Genomic DNA, 17019 nt, shown 5'->3' on the forward strand with positions numbered 1-17019 from the left:
CCCCTCTTCACTCCACTCCTCCCTCCTTTGTGATTGAAAATGAGAGTCCCTTCACCTTTAAAAAGAAAATAGATGAGCGGTCTGCACCCGCAAGGCGGTGCTCTTGTTTACAATTTGGAACTCTTATTGTTTTGATATATTTGTCATTTGGTAACTATCATTTTAGTACGCTAGGTGCCTCGACAGTTAAGTTTTTTTTTACAATTTGGAACTCTTATTGTTTTGATATATTTGTCAATTGAAACCTGTTAATTTCAGTACGCAAGGTGTCTCGCAAGTTTGGTTTCCGAGAGGTGTCTGATGATGATGACTGGACACTCTACTGGACCGACTTCTCTGTGGCCCTGGAAAGGGTGATGGATATGAAAAAGTACCAGGTACTAGTTGCAGGCGTCAAGCCAAATTTTGCAAAAATGGGCATAATTCCATATATTGCCTGAATATTCTTTCACTCTATTCAGGAGCAAACCTGTCCTAGGGGTGTGATTTTTCAGCTGATTCTCTGATTTCACCTGTTAGGTTTAAGCCAGGGGTCATTTCTGAGATGTCGTTTTAATAAATTCCAATGAAAATCAGTCTTTGAAAATGCTTTGGTAATTTGTTTGTTTATTCTTGTTCAAATGGTGTTTTAAAGATTACAGAAAGAACTAACGACTTTCACCAAAGTTATGTAATTGAAATATCAGTGAAAAACAAATTGAAATGGGAATTACTTTAAACAACAGTGGATATAAATCAGAAAGCAATTTCAGTTTCTGAATGTTTGAGGAAAATCGTCTGCACTGTTAAATGGTAAACTATCAAACCTGTGATTAGGTGGCATCAATTGAAGTTCATGTTAAGACACTGTAAAAGTGCTGACCATAATGCACAAGTTAAAACATTGAGGAAGAAATGGAGATTGCCAGAATCGTTCACAGACATCTGGAGTCAACATGAAGATCAGCATGGAAATCAATCCAATAAATGCTGTTTATGTTAATGTTAAATGTGCATCCTTTAAAAGCTTCTGTGTGATGTTAAAAAAAGTTGTTAGAAATAAATCTGTTTGTATATTAAGTTTAATTAAGTGTTGATTTCTATGTCTGATATGTTTTTCATATGTATAATGGAAAATAACATTGCAAATAATTGTGTTAACTGAGATTTTAGTAAAACTTATGAAATAATTTCAGAAAATCAATCACTACCCAGGGATGAGTGAGATTTGTAGGAAGGACCTGCTAGCAAGGAACATGAATAGGATGGTTAAAATGTTCCCTAAAGAGTACAATGTCTTTCCAAAAACCTGGTGCCTGCCTGCAGAGTATGTACACTCTATTTAAACTGAACCTTTATGTAACCGCCAAATTTGAAAATGTGTCCGGCTTGGTATACAAGCAGCATGATAGATTTGAATTTGTTGATTCATCCATGTCAGTCGATATTTTAACAACAGGAAACATATGGCCTTTAAAAAATGTGTTTACCTACTTTGAATCTAACTTTAAAAGTATTGTTACTGGAGCCATGAAACTTAATACACATATTTATGACTATGTGAACCTATGCACCTGGGTATTTTAGTTTGTAAATACTGGCCAAGTTATTGTCTATTTTAAGCAAAAATGCACATCTAGAACTTGGGTAACATATAGCTCATACAGTCATACGTTTAGAGAGATGGGACTCTATCTTGATATTCATCACAATGTCAGTGACCATTCTAATAAAATAGTTATGTCAAATATGACCCTTTAATTATTTAGGCTGAGAAAACACTGAAGTCTAGTTTTGAGTCTTTTAACCTTTTTCCCATCAGAAGCAAACTGAAAATGGCTTTTGCAACCAGCATAAAACCATAACAGCCTGCGAGTAACTCTCAGTTTGTTCAGGTTTTATGCTGTTTGCTGCTCATCAGTATCTAAGTGTCTCAGAAATTGAGCCTTTAAAATTTGAATCGACTAAGAAAGGTCTTTAATTAAATATAACTTTCTAAGGAACTGCAAATGCATGAATATGTATTTAAGAGGGATTAAGGGGCTATGGTTATTTTATTATGAAGTATTTCTGAAAATCTCGAATCACATGAGCCCTAAGCCCCTCCATGTTTCAGTTATGGGGACTTCCAGGCCTACTGCAGACAGAAGAAGAACAAGACGTACATTCTCAAGCCCGAGTCTGGCTGCCAAGGCCGTGGGATCTGGGTCACCAAGAACCCGAAAGACGTGAAACCCCATGAGCATATGATCTGTCAGCAGTACCTGAGTCGGGTAAGCTATTTCTCTGAGTTTCTTCACACATGTTGTCGTTTGAGTCGCATTCTAGGGAAAGTAGGTTAAATGAATTAGTGTAAAGTGTTGTCCTAGATTAGTGTGTCCGCTTTTACTGAATTCTATGTTTAAATGAAGTATCTTTTTACTAAAAAATATCTTAAAAGCGTAGTGTCGTCTCTGATTAGCCTGTGTGGTCTGCACAGGCTAACCAGGGACAAAGCTTTACAAACATGCATTTAACCCAGTTTTTCCAGAACAAGGGTTATAATTATGATGCTTTTAGTTATTGTGCCACATTTCATACATGCGATCAGTCCTTTGAATTTTCTGCTTTTCCCATTAAAATCAGTCATGCAGACTGGTTAGTATACCACTGAATAAAGTAAAAAACAACAATTGCACTCCATTCATATTGTGAGATATCTCACATCTGTTTTCCAAAAAGTTTTTCCAGGAATTAACTAATTTTAGAATGGGCAAAATGTTACGTTTGAAAAAATCTTAATAAAGCTGTGGTTTTTTAAACTGGTATGAAATAATATGTAAGATAGATTCTTTGTTAATGATTATGAAATATTACAAGAAAATCATGCTTCAAATTTTTATAAAATGTTTTTATGTATGTAGATTGTGCACTGAACTATACATAAAACATGTTGTCAATTCAGCCTCTACTGATAGATGGTTTCAAGTTTGACCTGCGCGTCTACACACTGGTTACCTCATGTGACCCTCTACGAATATTTGTGTTCAAAGATGGCTTAGCTCGGTTTGCCACACACAAATATCTGGAGCCTACTCACAGCAATATTGTAAGTCTTTCAGTTGTAGTCACAGTTGTGTCCAGAAAGTGGTATTCTGGAATAATTTGTACCGCATAGATATACATTTTGACGGGTTTCTAGATCCTTAGAAAGTCTAAGTAAATTAAACACCATTCTGAATAGGTTTACGGTTTAAGGCTTCATTTCCAATTCCAAGATACTGAGGTGAGCAAACAGCCTGTGAGCAACTTAAAAAAATAAAAAATTCTGAGCGTGGCAGGATTAAAAAAACCAACATAGCTCTCTTAAATATATTAAAACTTGTGTAACCAAAATGTGCGTTGTTAAAAATTTTAATTTAAGTGTTGAACTAAAATGCTTTTTCAGGAAAATGTGTACATGCATCTAACGAATTATGCCATCAACAAGCATAGCGAGGACTTCATTCGTGACGATGAAGCCGGCAGCAAACGTAAGATCAGCACGACTAATCGCTGGATGCGTGAGAAGGGTTATGATGTGGACAAAATGTGGAATGACATTGACGATGTGATTATTAAGACGTTGATCTCCGCCCATTCAGTATTAAAACACAACTACCGCACTTGTTTTCCAAATCATGTGAAGGGCAGTGCTTGTTTTGAAATTCTTGGATTTGACGTGATGCTTGATCGCAAGTTACGGCCTTACGTGCTAGAGGTATAGCATAAAACTACTACGTAAATTTTTAAAGTACTGGGTTCTTATCTAGTTTCTTTTATTTGTACCAAACTGTTTGAACGTCATCATATACAATTTGTGAAAAACTGATGTGTACAACTTCTGCTTCTGTATTTTCATATGAGAAACTGTACACAGAAAAATATATCTGGGTTTCCAGAATTGAATCCCTTCTGATGGTATTTTGCCCCAGGAAAGCATTAACAAGTTATCAGGACTTGGAAAAAAAGTTGTTTTTGCAGTTATTCTCGCAGATGCAGAACTGCAAGTGTATCACTTAATAGCTGTGCATTGGAAGGATGTTTGGAGCTAACACAATTTTGTAATTATGATATATATTTTCTCCTTTAAAGGCACAAAGTACTGTAACTACACAGGAATTGGACTTGAGGGTGTTTCAATGAGCCTTAGACTTGTGTAGCCGTCCATCTTAAATAAATATGTATAAACTTATGACGATTAATAAAAATCCTATATATTTGAATTATTTTCTCAGGTGAATCATTCTCCAAGCTTCACAACTGACTCGGACTTGGACAGAGAAATCAAAAGTGCCCTTATTTTTGACACATTGCAACTGTGCAACTTTGGTGCTTGTGATCGGCGAAAGTGCATTGAGGAGGAGAGAAGAAGGATCAAGGACAGGTTGCTTGGAAAGTCTACAAAGAAAGAAACCAGGTTTGTAGTCTATTTATTTCACAGTAATTCTAGGATTATACAAGCATTATATTTATTGAAACAAGATACCACCAGTAGTTTGCAGTTCAAATGAGAATTTTTTGTCTTATCCTGACTCTTGAACATGAAAACTTTTGGTTTTCATCTGGTTTTTGCTGGTTTTTGTGTCTACAGAAAGACATGTGAGTATTTATATGACTCTGTGCAAAACTTAGATGTTAAACATAATAAGCCGTGTTTTTCTGACAACAGCTCTTAATGCATGTGCCTGAAGTGGCATCCCAGATTAGTCTTCTCTTTGATGTAGTGGATTTTTGCTTAAAAGAGACTTCCTTTACACCAAAAATACAATAAAAGCAAAAACTGTTGTCCTTACTGCACTGGCTAATCTGACAAGACAATCACATGCATTAAGCTCCATTCCCAGAGAGTGGCTAATATTAAAAAACAGTTTTTGCACTGACCCATCTTTTTGAGCTTGAACTATATTATAGATAAATTAAAAAAACACAACATTTGTGGGTGTGTCTGTTGTCATACAGGGAGGAGCTGGACCTCGCCCAGCAGCAGTACCTGGAGACCCTGGAGAAGTACGAGAACAACCACCTGGGCAACTTCCGCCGTATCTACCCTGCCCCAGGCTCGGAGAAGTACGACAAGTTTTTCAACGGCGGTGGCACACTCTTCCAGGAGACGGCCGCATTCAAGGCCCGCTCCGAAATGGCCAGGTATTGGAATACATGCTGTACATGTAAATAAGCCTGGTTCTAGGAAAAAGGTGCTTAATGCATGTGCGTATTGTGTCGTATCAGCCAATCAGTAATGACACTTTTCTCCTAGACTGGATTTTTGGTCAAAAGAGACTTCCTTTAACAAAAATTCCATCAAAGCGGAAAGTGGTATCCCTGATTAGCCTGTGCAGACTGCACAGGCTAATCTGGGATGACATCTTAGGCACATGCTTAAGCCCAGTTTTCCAAGAACACAAGATGTTTATAACATCTGTTTTCTGATGTTTATCAAAGGATGGCAATAAATTTATGGGGTTTTCAACCGTTTGCAGTGTTTCTTTATACTGGCTGTCTTGTGATCGTATAAAAGGAAGAAAGCGTTGTGTCTAGTTCTGAATCTATTTCAAATCTCAATGTTTCAAAACAACGTACTCACAGATATCACGTTAACGTCACGTGACGTTCCAAGCAATGGAGCAAAAGCGTTGTAACATGTACAAATTCCCGACATACTCGGGGCCGCAAAATGTGAATAAACACATAGAAATACAACAATATGCACTTAAAATATCGAAGCATTAAACAAATAATTTTATAAATTCAACATTTATATAAAATCAGGGAGGAAAATGCATTTTTAACAAAACGTTCTTAGCACTATTATTGTCTTTCGCTTCAACATTTATTAGTCAATTTATGACACTGTTTCATCTCTGACCTCCAATGGATATAGTTTGGTGATTGGGTGATTTGTAATTCCACCGTCAGTTCGAATGTTTGCGGCTTGTACTCGTGCGTCGTTGCCTTGGATGAGCGTCTCGACCCTTGCCAATTTCCATCGTGTACCATGACGATGTCTCCGACTTTAATCGTCTGCTCATTACGCCCGGAAATCTGCTGGTTTTCGCATAAAGCTGTGAGGTATTCTCTTCTCCATCTGCAGCGGAAATCTTCAATGAGTTTTTGCTGCATTTGCGCTCCTTTGGAAATGTTCTCTCTGGTGATGATATTTTGAGAATCCAAATTCACGGCACAGCTGTAGGGTAGCACTGTGATTCGTTGACCGGAAACAAGATGAGAAGGGGTCAGCAGCTGCAAGTCACTCTGCGCGGTGCTGATGGAGGTCAGAGGTCGATCATTTATAACAGCTCCTATTTCCATGATCACAGTCAATAACGTATGGTAGTCTTTGTAAGAGCGTCCTAGCACTTTCTTGATAGACGTTTTCGTTACCCCAAACGCTCCCACCAGCCTCCATACCATGGAGCACGTTTGATGATGAAGCGCCACTCTGTTCCTCTTCTGCTAAGTTCCGTATGGATTCTCTCGGACGCAAAAGGTTCTTAATTTGGTTCGCTGCACCTACAAATGTTGTTCCATTGTCTGAAATCATCATCCGCGGTACTGAGCGTTGACTACAGAATCTTCGATAGGCTTGTAAGAACGTCTCTGTGGACAAACGGGTACCAGTTCCAGATGTTCTGCAAGGGTGGAAGCACATGTAAACAGGCAAATGTATGCCTTCGTGTCCTGACCGTCTGTACCACATACCTGTAACGCTCTGGAAAAGTCAACACCAGTCACAGTGAATGGGTCTAATTTCCAAAGTCACTCGATGTCAACGGTGTTCAAAGTTGACATCATAAAGTTCAACATTCTGTGTATTGTCCCTGCGCTTGTATTTGGCAGCAGGCCAGAAAGAAGATATCCAAGTTTCGACTGTACTGCCGTAGGCCCGTTGCCTCTATTAATGTGATTCTGAATTATCTTCCAGTAGGCATCTGTGCCAATCAGCATTGCAATATCAAATGCTCATGAGCAGTAACTGGGTGTGCTAATTGTAAACCTCTAGGGTACGATAGGGGCGTTATGTTTTTCTGTAAGTTCAGAAGCGGGACGGCTATGGTGGGCAAAATTAGGACGTCAATCAGGATCTGCTCCTTCCAGTCAGTGATAATGTGCACTGTGGCGGTTTTCATTATCTGTACATTTTAAGTTGAATAACCAAATGCTGCCAAGTAGATTGTCTCTGTACCAGTCTCTTTAATATTTAATTAATTCTCAAGTTTCTCTGTGATAAAAGATCTCTGAGCACCTTCATCGAACAAGATATTTGCTTCAATGATACAGTTGTTGGAACTTACTTTGCCGATGGCGGTCTTCAGGAGAACATTAGATCTTGCCTGTGTGGAAGAATGCAGAATCGTATGTCCCGTAGCACTGCCTTGGAATGGAGAGGCATCAGGATTCAGGGAAGATCTCATATTCCTCTGCATACAGATGGCGGTATGATGTTTTCGCTGACAGTTGCGACATCTGTTGTGGGATTTACACAATGATACTTGGTGTGAGTTTGACAGACAGTTGAACCACAATTTCTTCTGGTTAACAATTTGAACCCTGTCATTGGTTGTCATGTTACAATTTGTTGCAAAATGTTCTCCATCGCAGAAATGACAGGTCACCTTCCGATGTTTAATGTCTTCGATTGATCTTGACGGCATGAGTTTTTTCCTCGTACATCTACTTCCGGTGATGCAGTCAGCATATGTGAGCCGTAAACCGGAATTTCCCGGTTGTCGCCTCACCCATGATGGCAATCTCTTTCTGGATGGCACATCTTAGGTCAGGAAGTTTCCAGCGATTGGTCCCATGATCAAGTGCCATACTTTGATGTACTGCGGTCGGTAACTTGTCCCTTATGATAGGCACCAACAGATTCCCATATGTCTCTTGGCACTCTTCTAGTGATTCTAATCCTCTTATGCTGGTCTCTAGTCTATCATTAAATGCTTGAAGACTATCAGGAGTGTTCTTTGGGGGATTTAATTGGATCAGCGATTGCATCAGCGCCTCTACTATCTTTTCTGGCTGTCCGAATCGTTGTTTAAGTAGCTTGATAGCTTTCATATAGTTCCCGCTATACATGAACTCGCTGCGCCATGAACTAATGCACGAAGATATGCAAATTTCTGCACGTCTGATAGTGCCTGGTTTTGGTGTACAGAACATTCGAAACTGTCCCAGAACGTCTGCCACTCTACTATATCCCTGTGGAACGACGGCAGAGATAATTTTGGCAACTTTTGAAAAGAAACACTCTGATTGGTCATCTTTTTCGTTGTAGATACCTGAAGTGTGTGCCGATTCAATTCTGGAAAACTTGGCTGTATTTCGTCTAATGTGCAAACAATTTCTCTATCAGATTCCGATTGCCCACTGATATTTTCGTCTTGTGAAACGTTCGATGTTGATCTAATTTCTTTTTTGTTTCCGATTCGTTTATTCAGATTAAGTATCTTTGTATCTTTAACTCTATGTCGAATGAATATGATTTTCCCTCAACCAGTTCCGACAATAGATTTTTTATATCGTTATGGTTGACGATCTTATCGTTGAGGGTTCTCACTTCTTCTGCTTCCTCCATAATCAGGTGAAGTAATCTCTCGTACTCGGATGTCGTTAACTTGGTTGTGTCGAATCTCTCTAATTGTCTGGATATAAGGCGACGATGACCATCGCGCATCGCAATGAGCTTGTTCAGCTGCATATTTCGACTCTTGACTAGTTTGTCACGGCACCAAAAAGGGCATAGAGTATTTATTGTTTGGGTGTGTGTGGGATTTTCCTATCCCAGTCAAAACTTTGTTGGGCATGAAATGGTTTCAAAATAAATTAGCACATATGATCTTCAAATCATTACGCCTTTTAGCACGCAAAAAACATACAGCTAGCTAAAAGGTCAAGGTAACATTTAAGTCCAAGGAATGATTTGCAACAACAGTTAGAAAGGTACATGCCACATGACTTTTGACTAAAAGCATTATTGTCCCCTACCGGTTTCACCGGAGGGGACTTATGGTTTGCGTTCTGTGTGTCTAACTGTCAGTCTGTCAGTCCGTCACACTTTTCTGGATCCTGCAATAACTTTAAAAGTTCTTTATATTTTTTCATGAAACTTGAAACATGGATGGATAGCAATATGGACATTATGCATGTCATTTAATTTTGTTATTACGTCAAAAATTCTGGCTGCTATGGCAACAAATATAATAATAATAAAAATTCTGACAATTATGGACCCAGTAGGGGACATATATTGCTTGGCAATAGTCTTGTTTATTATGAAAGTTTAATTGTTTCACAGCTCATATGTTGTTTATGTAAGAACATTTAAGGGCCACTGAGTTAATGTAAAAGGATTTGTCATGCTTAAACAGGCAACAGCGCGAAGAAATATCACGGAAAAAGGAAAAGTTGGAGTCAATGTTGAAAGGCAAAAAGAACACGACAGGGGTAGCTCGACCAGAGAGTCCTGGGAGTCGACGTCGCAAGTCCCTGCGTAGAACCACCTTGCCTTCCCGCAGAATAACCTCAAGTCGAACTAATTTAGAGGTACTTGGGTTTGTTTTTACTTTCTTTCCAGGTATTTAACACTTCTGTACTGAATTTTCTCTAGAAATCTAGTGTTTAATGTATTTAAATAAGGCTCACTATTTGGTAATGGTCAATATTAGATGATGGCTAGGGTGGTCTGATCCATGTCATCATATCGAGCAACTATTACAAAAATTCAAAAAAGTATGAATTACTTTCCAAACATATATGTCTTCTCCAATACATATGATAAAAAGAACCGTGAGATTTGCTTACTTTTTAAAAAAACGATGAAATTATCATGCTGCTCGCGCCATTTTGCTGCAGTGGATGGTAACAGATTTTTGGTGGCGATTTTCTCAAGATTATTTGTGGTGGATGACAAGCAGCTAAAGGATGGTAAGTGCAGAAATTTATTATATTAAAGCATCGAAATTAAGTCTACCATACTGATTGAATGTTTTTCTTGTAAATATTGTTAATATTTTTAAATTTTTGGTTGCACGGACGTTATTATTTCCTGTCCAACATAAGTGAATTTCCAAAGTAAAAGTTCGTCTCTAATGCATAAACTGTCGGTGAAACAGTAGCCAACTAGTTAAACATTACATTAAACAACAACGATTTCAATTGGAAATATAACAATATATTCATAATATTGTCTAAATTTACGAACTTTCCAAACACTACCACGAATTCCGTCCAACTTCTACGTCCGTAACACGAGTGTTAGAAATCAACATATATCGAGTGGTATTCATCATTGTTAATGCGCGTGAGTTTAAACAATTCGCACGCGCAAATATGTATGACGTCATCGGTATAAAAACAACAGAAAGAAACAAAGATGGCGAGTACGCGGTCGCTTTCCTCGTCCGTCCCGGTAAGTTGCGTCCGTAACTGATTAACGAGCGTCACAAATTTTGTTGAATATTGTCAATTGTTTGATACTTGTTCATTGCTAAGCCCCAATTTCACAAGATTATCGAATGTCCATTATATTTCATTGACCGTCGTAATTTTCACGGCTGTTTAGTTTGTGTGCGACGATTTATCGAGATTTAAATGTAGTATTGGGACAGAATGATGAGTGACGGACGTCATTTTAGGACCAAAAACTTATGACGGACGTAATAATTGGACCGTAATATGCCGTGGCGGACGTTTTTTGGACCGGATTATATGTGACAGACGTTAGTGAAGACATGAAATTGAACTTAAAAACCAAGTATTTTAATCATCTTTGGATAAATATGCCACCATTAATATTATTTTACGATCTTTCCTATTGAGGAAGGTATTTTTCATCTTTATAGAGACAATAATCTTTTCAATGGTACAGATAACACATATTTGCGTGACGGACGTAATATGTGGACAGTATATTTTTTGACGGACGTTGTTGGTGCGTTACTGTGTAGAAAAAAACGTTGTTTTCCTAATGTAAACTGCATTGAGTACGAAAAGAACAAAACAATATGATTCTAATCTAATTTTTTTTAATAAACATGCATAAATGTCATAATTGAAACGATCACAATCAAGAAATGGTATAAGCCATTATGGCAACAAGACACACGCCAGCCATATATTAACCACATATTTATCACACAGTGTGATTTTCAAGTAAATCCATAAACAAACAATACCTGTAAAGAAACCTCCAATTTAATTCCACAAACACAATTTATTTCCTCACACCCGATAAAATAATACAAATAATCCATCGAAGTCAAATCTCCGATAGTTTTCACACATTGCATTCTCTATGGGATAGATGTATTAATGCTGTATCTGACAGTTCTGCATGCTGCCGGTAACGTAGTATTGATCAATGCCATTTGGCCATTTGATACCTGCTGAGGTGTAACAAGTATTTAACTCCTAGATATCGGTCCCAACATCAGAGACCTTTGATGTGTACCGACAGCATTGGTGCTTGCAGTTTTTGGGGGATTGGTTTATTTGAGGTCATTTTGTAACACTGTTGTGATTGTCAAAGACTTGTGTATTTAAATGGTTTTATTGTTGTTGTTATTTTATACTGGAATTTGAGTATGAGGTAATTCAAATGTTTTTATTTAGAAGATAAAATTAATATTAAATGAATAATACCAAAATATACCCCCTAGGACATTTTTTAAATATTTTTTTAAATTTTGGGTGGATGGGTAGTGCATGTAAAAACAATTTATAGTAAGCACTTTCAGGCACACTTGAATGCCGTAAGAGGGTCGTTTATTCTGTTGATGCCAGTCAATGAAAAAGTCACTTCTCCATAAATTTTAACCCGAGGCCAACCCCTGATGACGCGTTTGACTTTGCGGGAGTGTAATAGTCATTAAGTATTTTCATCAGAGTCGACATTTATTTCCCAGCCACTTGCCTTGCAGGGCGATTAGCTAAGGAATTTCACTCGTCATGCTGTAATATGTACTTGCCCTGCAATTTATTGAAAAAATGCAATAAATCACAGTTCTTTCCACTGGAGCTTTTTCAGGCGCTCCGGGGCTTAAAGGGGTGGCTTCGGGAGGAGTGTCCCCTCCTGACGTTGTTTTTGTTTATCGTGTCAATTGACGTTCCGTGGTTCGTTATAATTGAAAAAAAAAACAGCGTCAAAAGACGTCATTTGGTGCGCTATGACTCTTCAAGGAAAACCCCATGCTATACAGTCATTTGTCAAGACATTTTTTTATAATAGTTTTACAACTTTCCCGCAAAGATAGTAAAATCCGGACTGGAAAGATTCCCCAATACATCCGTATCAATCCGACTTTAATACTGCATACTTACTACTTATCAAGTTTCTATTAATTACCCATTAATCCCATCGTTAAAAGCACTTTCTGGTATTTTATTGACGATAAAAGTGCTCTATAATTTCCTTTACAACAAACGTTGCCATTTCTCTTAAGTATCAACTCAATTTCGGTTATAATCAGTAACTAATATGTTTTTTTGTGATTTTCTATTGGTTATCATATAGAACTGTTAACTCATGAACTTCAATAAAGTTAATAAACTGTTTTAACACATCTTTAAATGGTAACAATTGCGCTACGAAGTTTTTATGCGGCCGCGGATACGCCCACGCGTTTCATGAAGATATGTGACATAGACACAAAGGCAATTTGGCGCTCTTTTTAAACACGAAAAACACGTGGCTTGTAAAAGAAATGTTTAATTTGACGTCCATATATTCTGTGTATTTCGGATAGTCGTTCGAACTTAGCAATTTACGATGTTAAAAAAATGCGCATCAAAAATGCAAATATGTCTATATATATCGCTGTATGTATACATGTCTCGGAAAATCGGCAAAAGTCCCGGAAAATTGAGCTCAATGTCCCGGAATTGGTCTGAAAATGTATGACATGTCTGTTTAACACACTTCTGACAAGCTTTCGCAGCCGAGCGTGGCACCCGTTATGCGGTGCTCTTGTTGTCCATTAAAACTTACCAATAGCCACTATTTTAAAAATCTTAAGATGTGAAGAATGGATACAGTGGATCATGTTTATTGTTCATTTTCAGAGCAAAACTGTGATATCATAGTAGCCTGCTTTAGGCTAGGGTCTTGTTTTGCAGTTGAAGGTTAGAATAAATTTACCTTGCATTTAATTATATAATTTTAACTGCTTAATCCCCTGTTTCGAAGTTTGGTACAGGAACAAAATTGACGAAATGCAGACTGATATCGGTTCATAATTGTATTTTGATCACAAATAAACGATAGCAGTAAATATAATTATGAAATTAAATGATTGTCATTGATTTTGTTTTCAGACTTCTAATGACAAGCGGGTGGAGATGGCTAGCAAGATGGCGTTATCATCATCTGACATTTTGAATCTGAAAGCTGTGTTAATAGTTTGAATAAATTTTACTTTGAATTAAAATGTGTACTTTTTTCTTTGTAAAGATATACAGTAGTTGGAATCCCAAGGATCCATTGTGTTTAGGCTTGGCTTATGGTTCTTGTGTATATGCAAAGCACCCTTTACCATGCTAATATATTTAAAACCTACTAGCACTAAGCAGTGGGTGACCGACACCATTTAAATGTCCATCAAAGGTATTTTCAGTCCAAATGATGTCCATCACAGGTAGTTTTAGTCCAAAATAACATCCATCACTTGAAGTTTCAGTCCAAAATAACGTCCATCACTTGAAGTTTCAGTCCAAAATAACGTCCATCACTTGTAATTTCTGTCCAAAATAACATCCATCACATGTAATTCCTGTCCAATATAACGTCCATCACAGGCTATATTTGTCCAACATAACGTCCATCACACCAGTATTAATTTTATAATTTTTAATTATAGAAAAGAGAAGAAGGTAATTAGTTTTTACATTCAATGAAAGGAACATATATATTTGTTTGTTTGAAAACACTTAAATTACCCTTTGTATAATGTCAAGTTGGAGAAAGAATAAACGGAAAATGCCCAGTTAATTTGTTGTTCATGGGTGTTTCTATATGTGGAATATACAAGATTTTACATAACGTAGTTTACTTTAAACCATGAAATAATATAGAAATTTCAATCTGCTAAAAATCATAAGTGTTATTTTTTTGTTTCACTCAATACTTATTTTAAGAAAAAGAAAACAATGAGATTTTCCTGTCCATATAACGCCCATCACATACGAAAATTTAACTAGTTGTCATGGTAACACAATCCATATTATTATCTTTCTGATAACGATTTCTGATGTCTGAAATACTTGTTTATCATATGGAACAGAAATAATGGCCCTCATGAATATTTTTTTATTCTCATTATTTTATTACCCAAAATTGACCATTACCAAATAGTGAGCCATAAAAGATAATTTTAATATTTATTCTATCATATTGAATGTAAAATTAAATAAAATGTCTTACTGTGCAATAGTTATTAGTTAATGATTTTCTGGTGTATAAAGCATGTACTAACAAATACAAAGATTGTAACAAAGGAAACTTCTGTTTTACCCTTATATAATATTAGGTTGATGCTAGGATATATATTATTTTGCGATGTTTTCTTTTAAGTTTCAATATTTGTTGTTTTTTTAAATGATTAAATGAGTAGACTAAAGAAACCATAGAACCAGGGGGGTCCTTTATACCAACTGCAAGTCCAATTTTTTTAGACAATTTCTCCAAATACTTAAGTTTTTGCTGAGATAAAAAGTACATTTAAAAACAATAACAAAAAAATACACACAAACAAAAGCACAAAAACTTAACCCTTCCTGTGCTGAATTGTTTATATGAGGTTATATATCCCATCGCTGACTTGTTTAGGCCTGATTATGCTAAATTGACCTACTTCACTTGCATTACATGTTACATTGGTTTTAACTGTCCAATTAATACACAATTTGTCATGTGAACTGGTCACACATTTTATTTGACAATAATCATACCATATACATATTTGATTGATCTGTTGCCATGGTTACCATTGAAACAACGATAAAAAACAGTTTTTGTGTGTTTAAATCCTCTTTATAACAATTTACATGGTCAGATTCAATATGATTTCTGACAGGACATCTATATATACATCCACATATCATTCGTAAGTTTGTTAAGTTCGGATATTGATAATACATATTAAAGACATTTCTATCCGGTCGCCGCACAGGAAGGGTTAACAAACAAGTCCCTGAAATTATGTGGGTGTCTGCTTAACTCCCCGTTCACACATAGACGCCGCTTCTACTACGATCAAAGCGTGGCCAAAAAACGTGGTTGATCGTGACAAATCACAGGAGAAACGTAATGGAGTCTTCATGAGCGCAGTATGATCGCAGTTGAGTCTTCATGATCGGAGAGATCTACGCTCTCGCCACACTTATTTTGAACATGCTCAAAACAAGCCTAGCGGGATTGTGTCCAACAAGAAACAAGAAGGAAAAAAAGTCGAAAACCATTATTTGCCAAATTGCTCGATTAGGACTCCCATCGGCCTCGATCCGCCCCGATGAAAACCTTTTTCAGATCGTTGTAAGTCGCAGCTCTGTGAGAACGGGGGCTACAGGGCTTTAATTCCTCATTTTGCAAGAAAGGCAATTATATTTTTCAAAAAAAAATCATGAAACTACTGGTCGTGTACGTAATTCCGGCCACTTTTGGGACTATTTTTACAAATTCTTTTGTTTTAGGCAACGGTTCGAAACTAAACTTCACATATATAATCCTGGGTTCATAACTCACCTAGCATGAAAATTTAAATAGAATTAGATCAGTGTATGTTACTTTTATGAACAGAAATTAATGACATATAAACTATCAATTTTCTTAGGGCAATTGTACCTAAAAAATCGGCCACTTTTCAGTTTAATCTGCAGCTACAATTACAAAGAAATATCTTTTGACAAATGTCCCCATTTTAAGAGCATTAGTAAAGGTTTACACAAACAAAATGTTCGACTTGAAACTGAAAAATATATGCGCCATTATTATACCAGTTACTCCCCCTACCTATTTTAGTAAATTTATATAAACACTGTTAATTGGGAGCTGCAAATTCATAAAAAAATATTTTTTAAAAATAGTTTTTATCATTTTTTTCTTACATTGCTAAGAAAGTAAAAACACTTTGTTTAAAAAGTTGGCTTTAGTGACAATTTTTAGTAAACGCTTATATTTAATTTTACAACATGTAACCTATTAATAGTCTAATTAAGGGAGGTAATTTATGTATTAAAATATTATATTTAGGTCCTGATTTGTATGATTTAAATGTATGTTTTTATACAATTAATTGAAAATACCTTAATTAAAGTTTATCAGATAGAAATAATAATAATTTTATCAAATGTATTTGTTTCTTATATGAATATAATTTTCGCAATGGATGATGCTGTCACTTTTCCCATGTGAGAAATATTTCGTGTTATGTTTGAGACATTTTAATGCAAACATTTACAGTGATATGCTTCTTTAATTTGCACAATATTGAGAGTTGGGTTGGTTTTCATGTTGATTGTTCTAAAAATTATCAAAATATGTGTGTTTAGATCATGAAAATGATTTAACACAGGTGGCCGAATTTTTTACGTACTGGCCGGAATTACGCACACGACCAGTAGTCCTTGTAATTCTTTGTTCCCAACCTTATGCAATCCTGCCTGCCCCATAGACGCTGGGTAGCGACCCCTCGAGGCAGGTGAGTGTAGAGGAGCAGCCTGTGGACACAACAAGGCCCATGGAGATCCGGGAGGAAGAGGAACTTGAGCGGATCAGCGGGCTCCTGCAGCGCGACAATCTTGTGCGCGGGCTAGGCATTGTGGAACACGTGTACCGGCTGCTGCACTGCACGCCTGGCACCATGGGCATCCTCAAGTCCGAGCCCCGACCTCTACCCCCGCCACTGGTATGTAGCACTGCTGGAGGAGAAATCAGCATCCCTTAACCTTTAAACACTCAGACATGCACATTTAAAACCCTCAAGATACCAATGAGCAGCATAAACCTGAACAGCTTGCGAGTTAATG

At 36.9% G+C, this 17019-nt stretch overlaps 1 protein-coding gene across 18 annotated transcripts in view; it reads left to right on the forward strand.

Moving 5' to 3' along the window:
• LOC127877721 (tubulin polyglutamylase ttll6-like) overlaps nt 1-17019 on the forward strand; it is an 83931-nt gene that overhangs the window by 19042 nt on the left and 47870 nt on the right. For all 18 annotated transcript variants that reach the window (XM_052423871.1, XM_052423858.1, XM_052423862.1 and 15 more), the window contains 9 exons: nt 259-377; nt 1176-1306; nt 2096-2252; nt 2924-3067; nt 3407-3718; nt 4236-4417; nt 4960-5145; nt 9369-9543; nt 16665-16898. In XM_052423871.1, the coding sequence (XP_052279831.1) occupies nt 259-377; nt 1176-1306; nt 2096-2252; nt 2924-3067; nt 3407-3718; nt 4236-4417; nt 4960-5145; nt 9369-9543; nt 16665-16898 (1640 nt within the window). The remainder of the gene's footprint in view (nt 1-258; nt 378-1175; nt 1307-2095; nt 2253-2923; nt 3068-3406; nt 3719-4235; nt 4418-4959; nt 5146-9368; nt 9544-16664; nt 16899-17019) is intronic.

This window comes from Dreissena polymorpha, chromosome 4 (assembly GCF_020536995.1).
Source record: "Dreissena polymorpha isolate Duluth1 chromosome 4, UMN_Dpol_1.0, whole genome shotgun sequence".
Classification (NCBI taxonomy): domain Eukaryota; kingdom Metazoa; phylum Mollusca; class Bivalvia; order Myida; family Dreissenidae; genus Dreissena; species Dreissena polymorpha.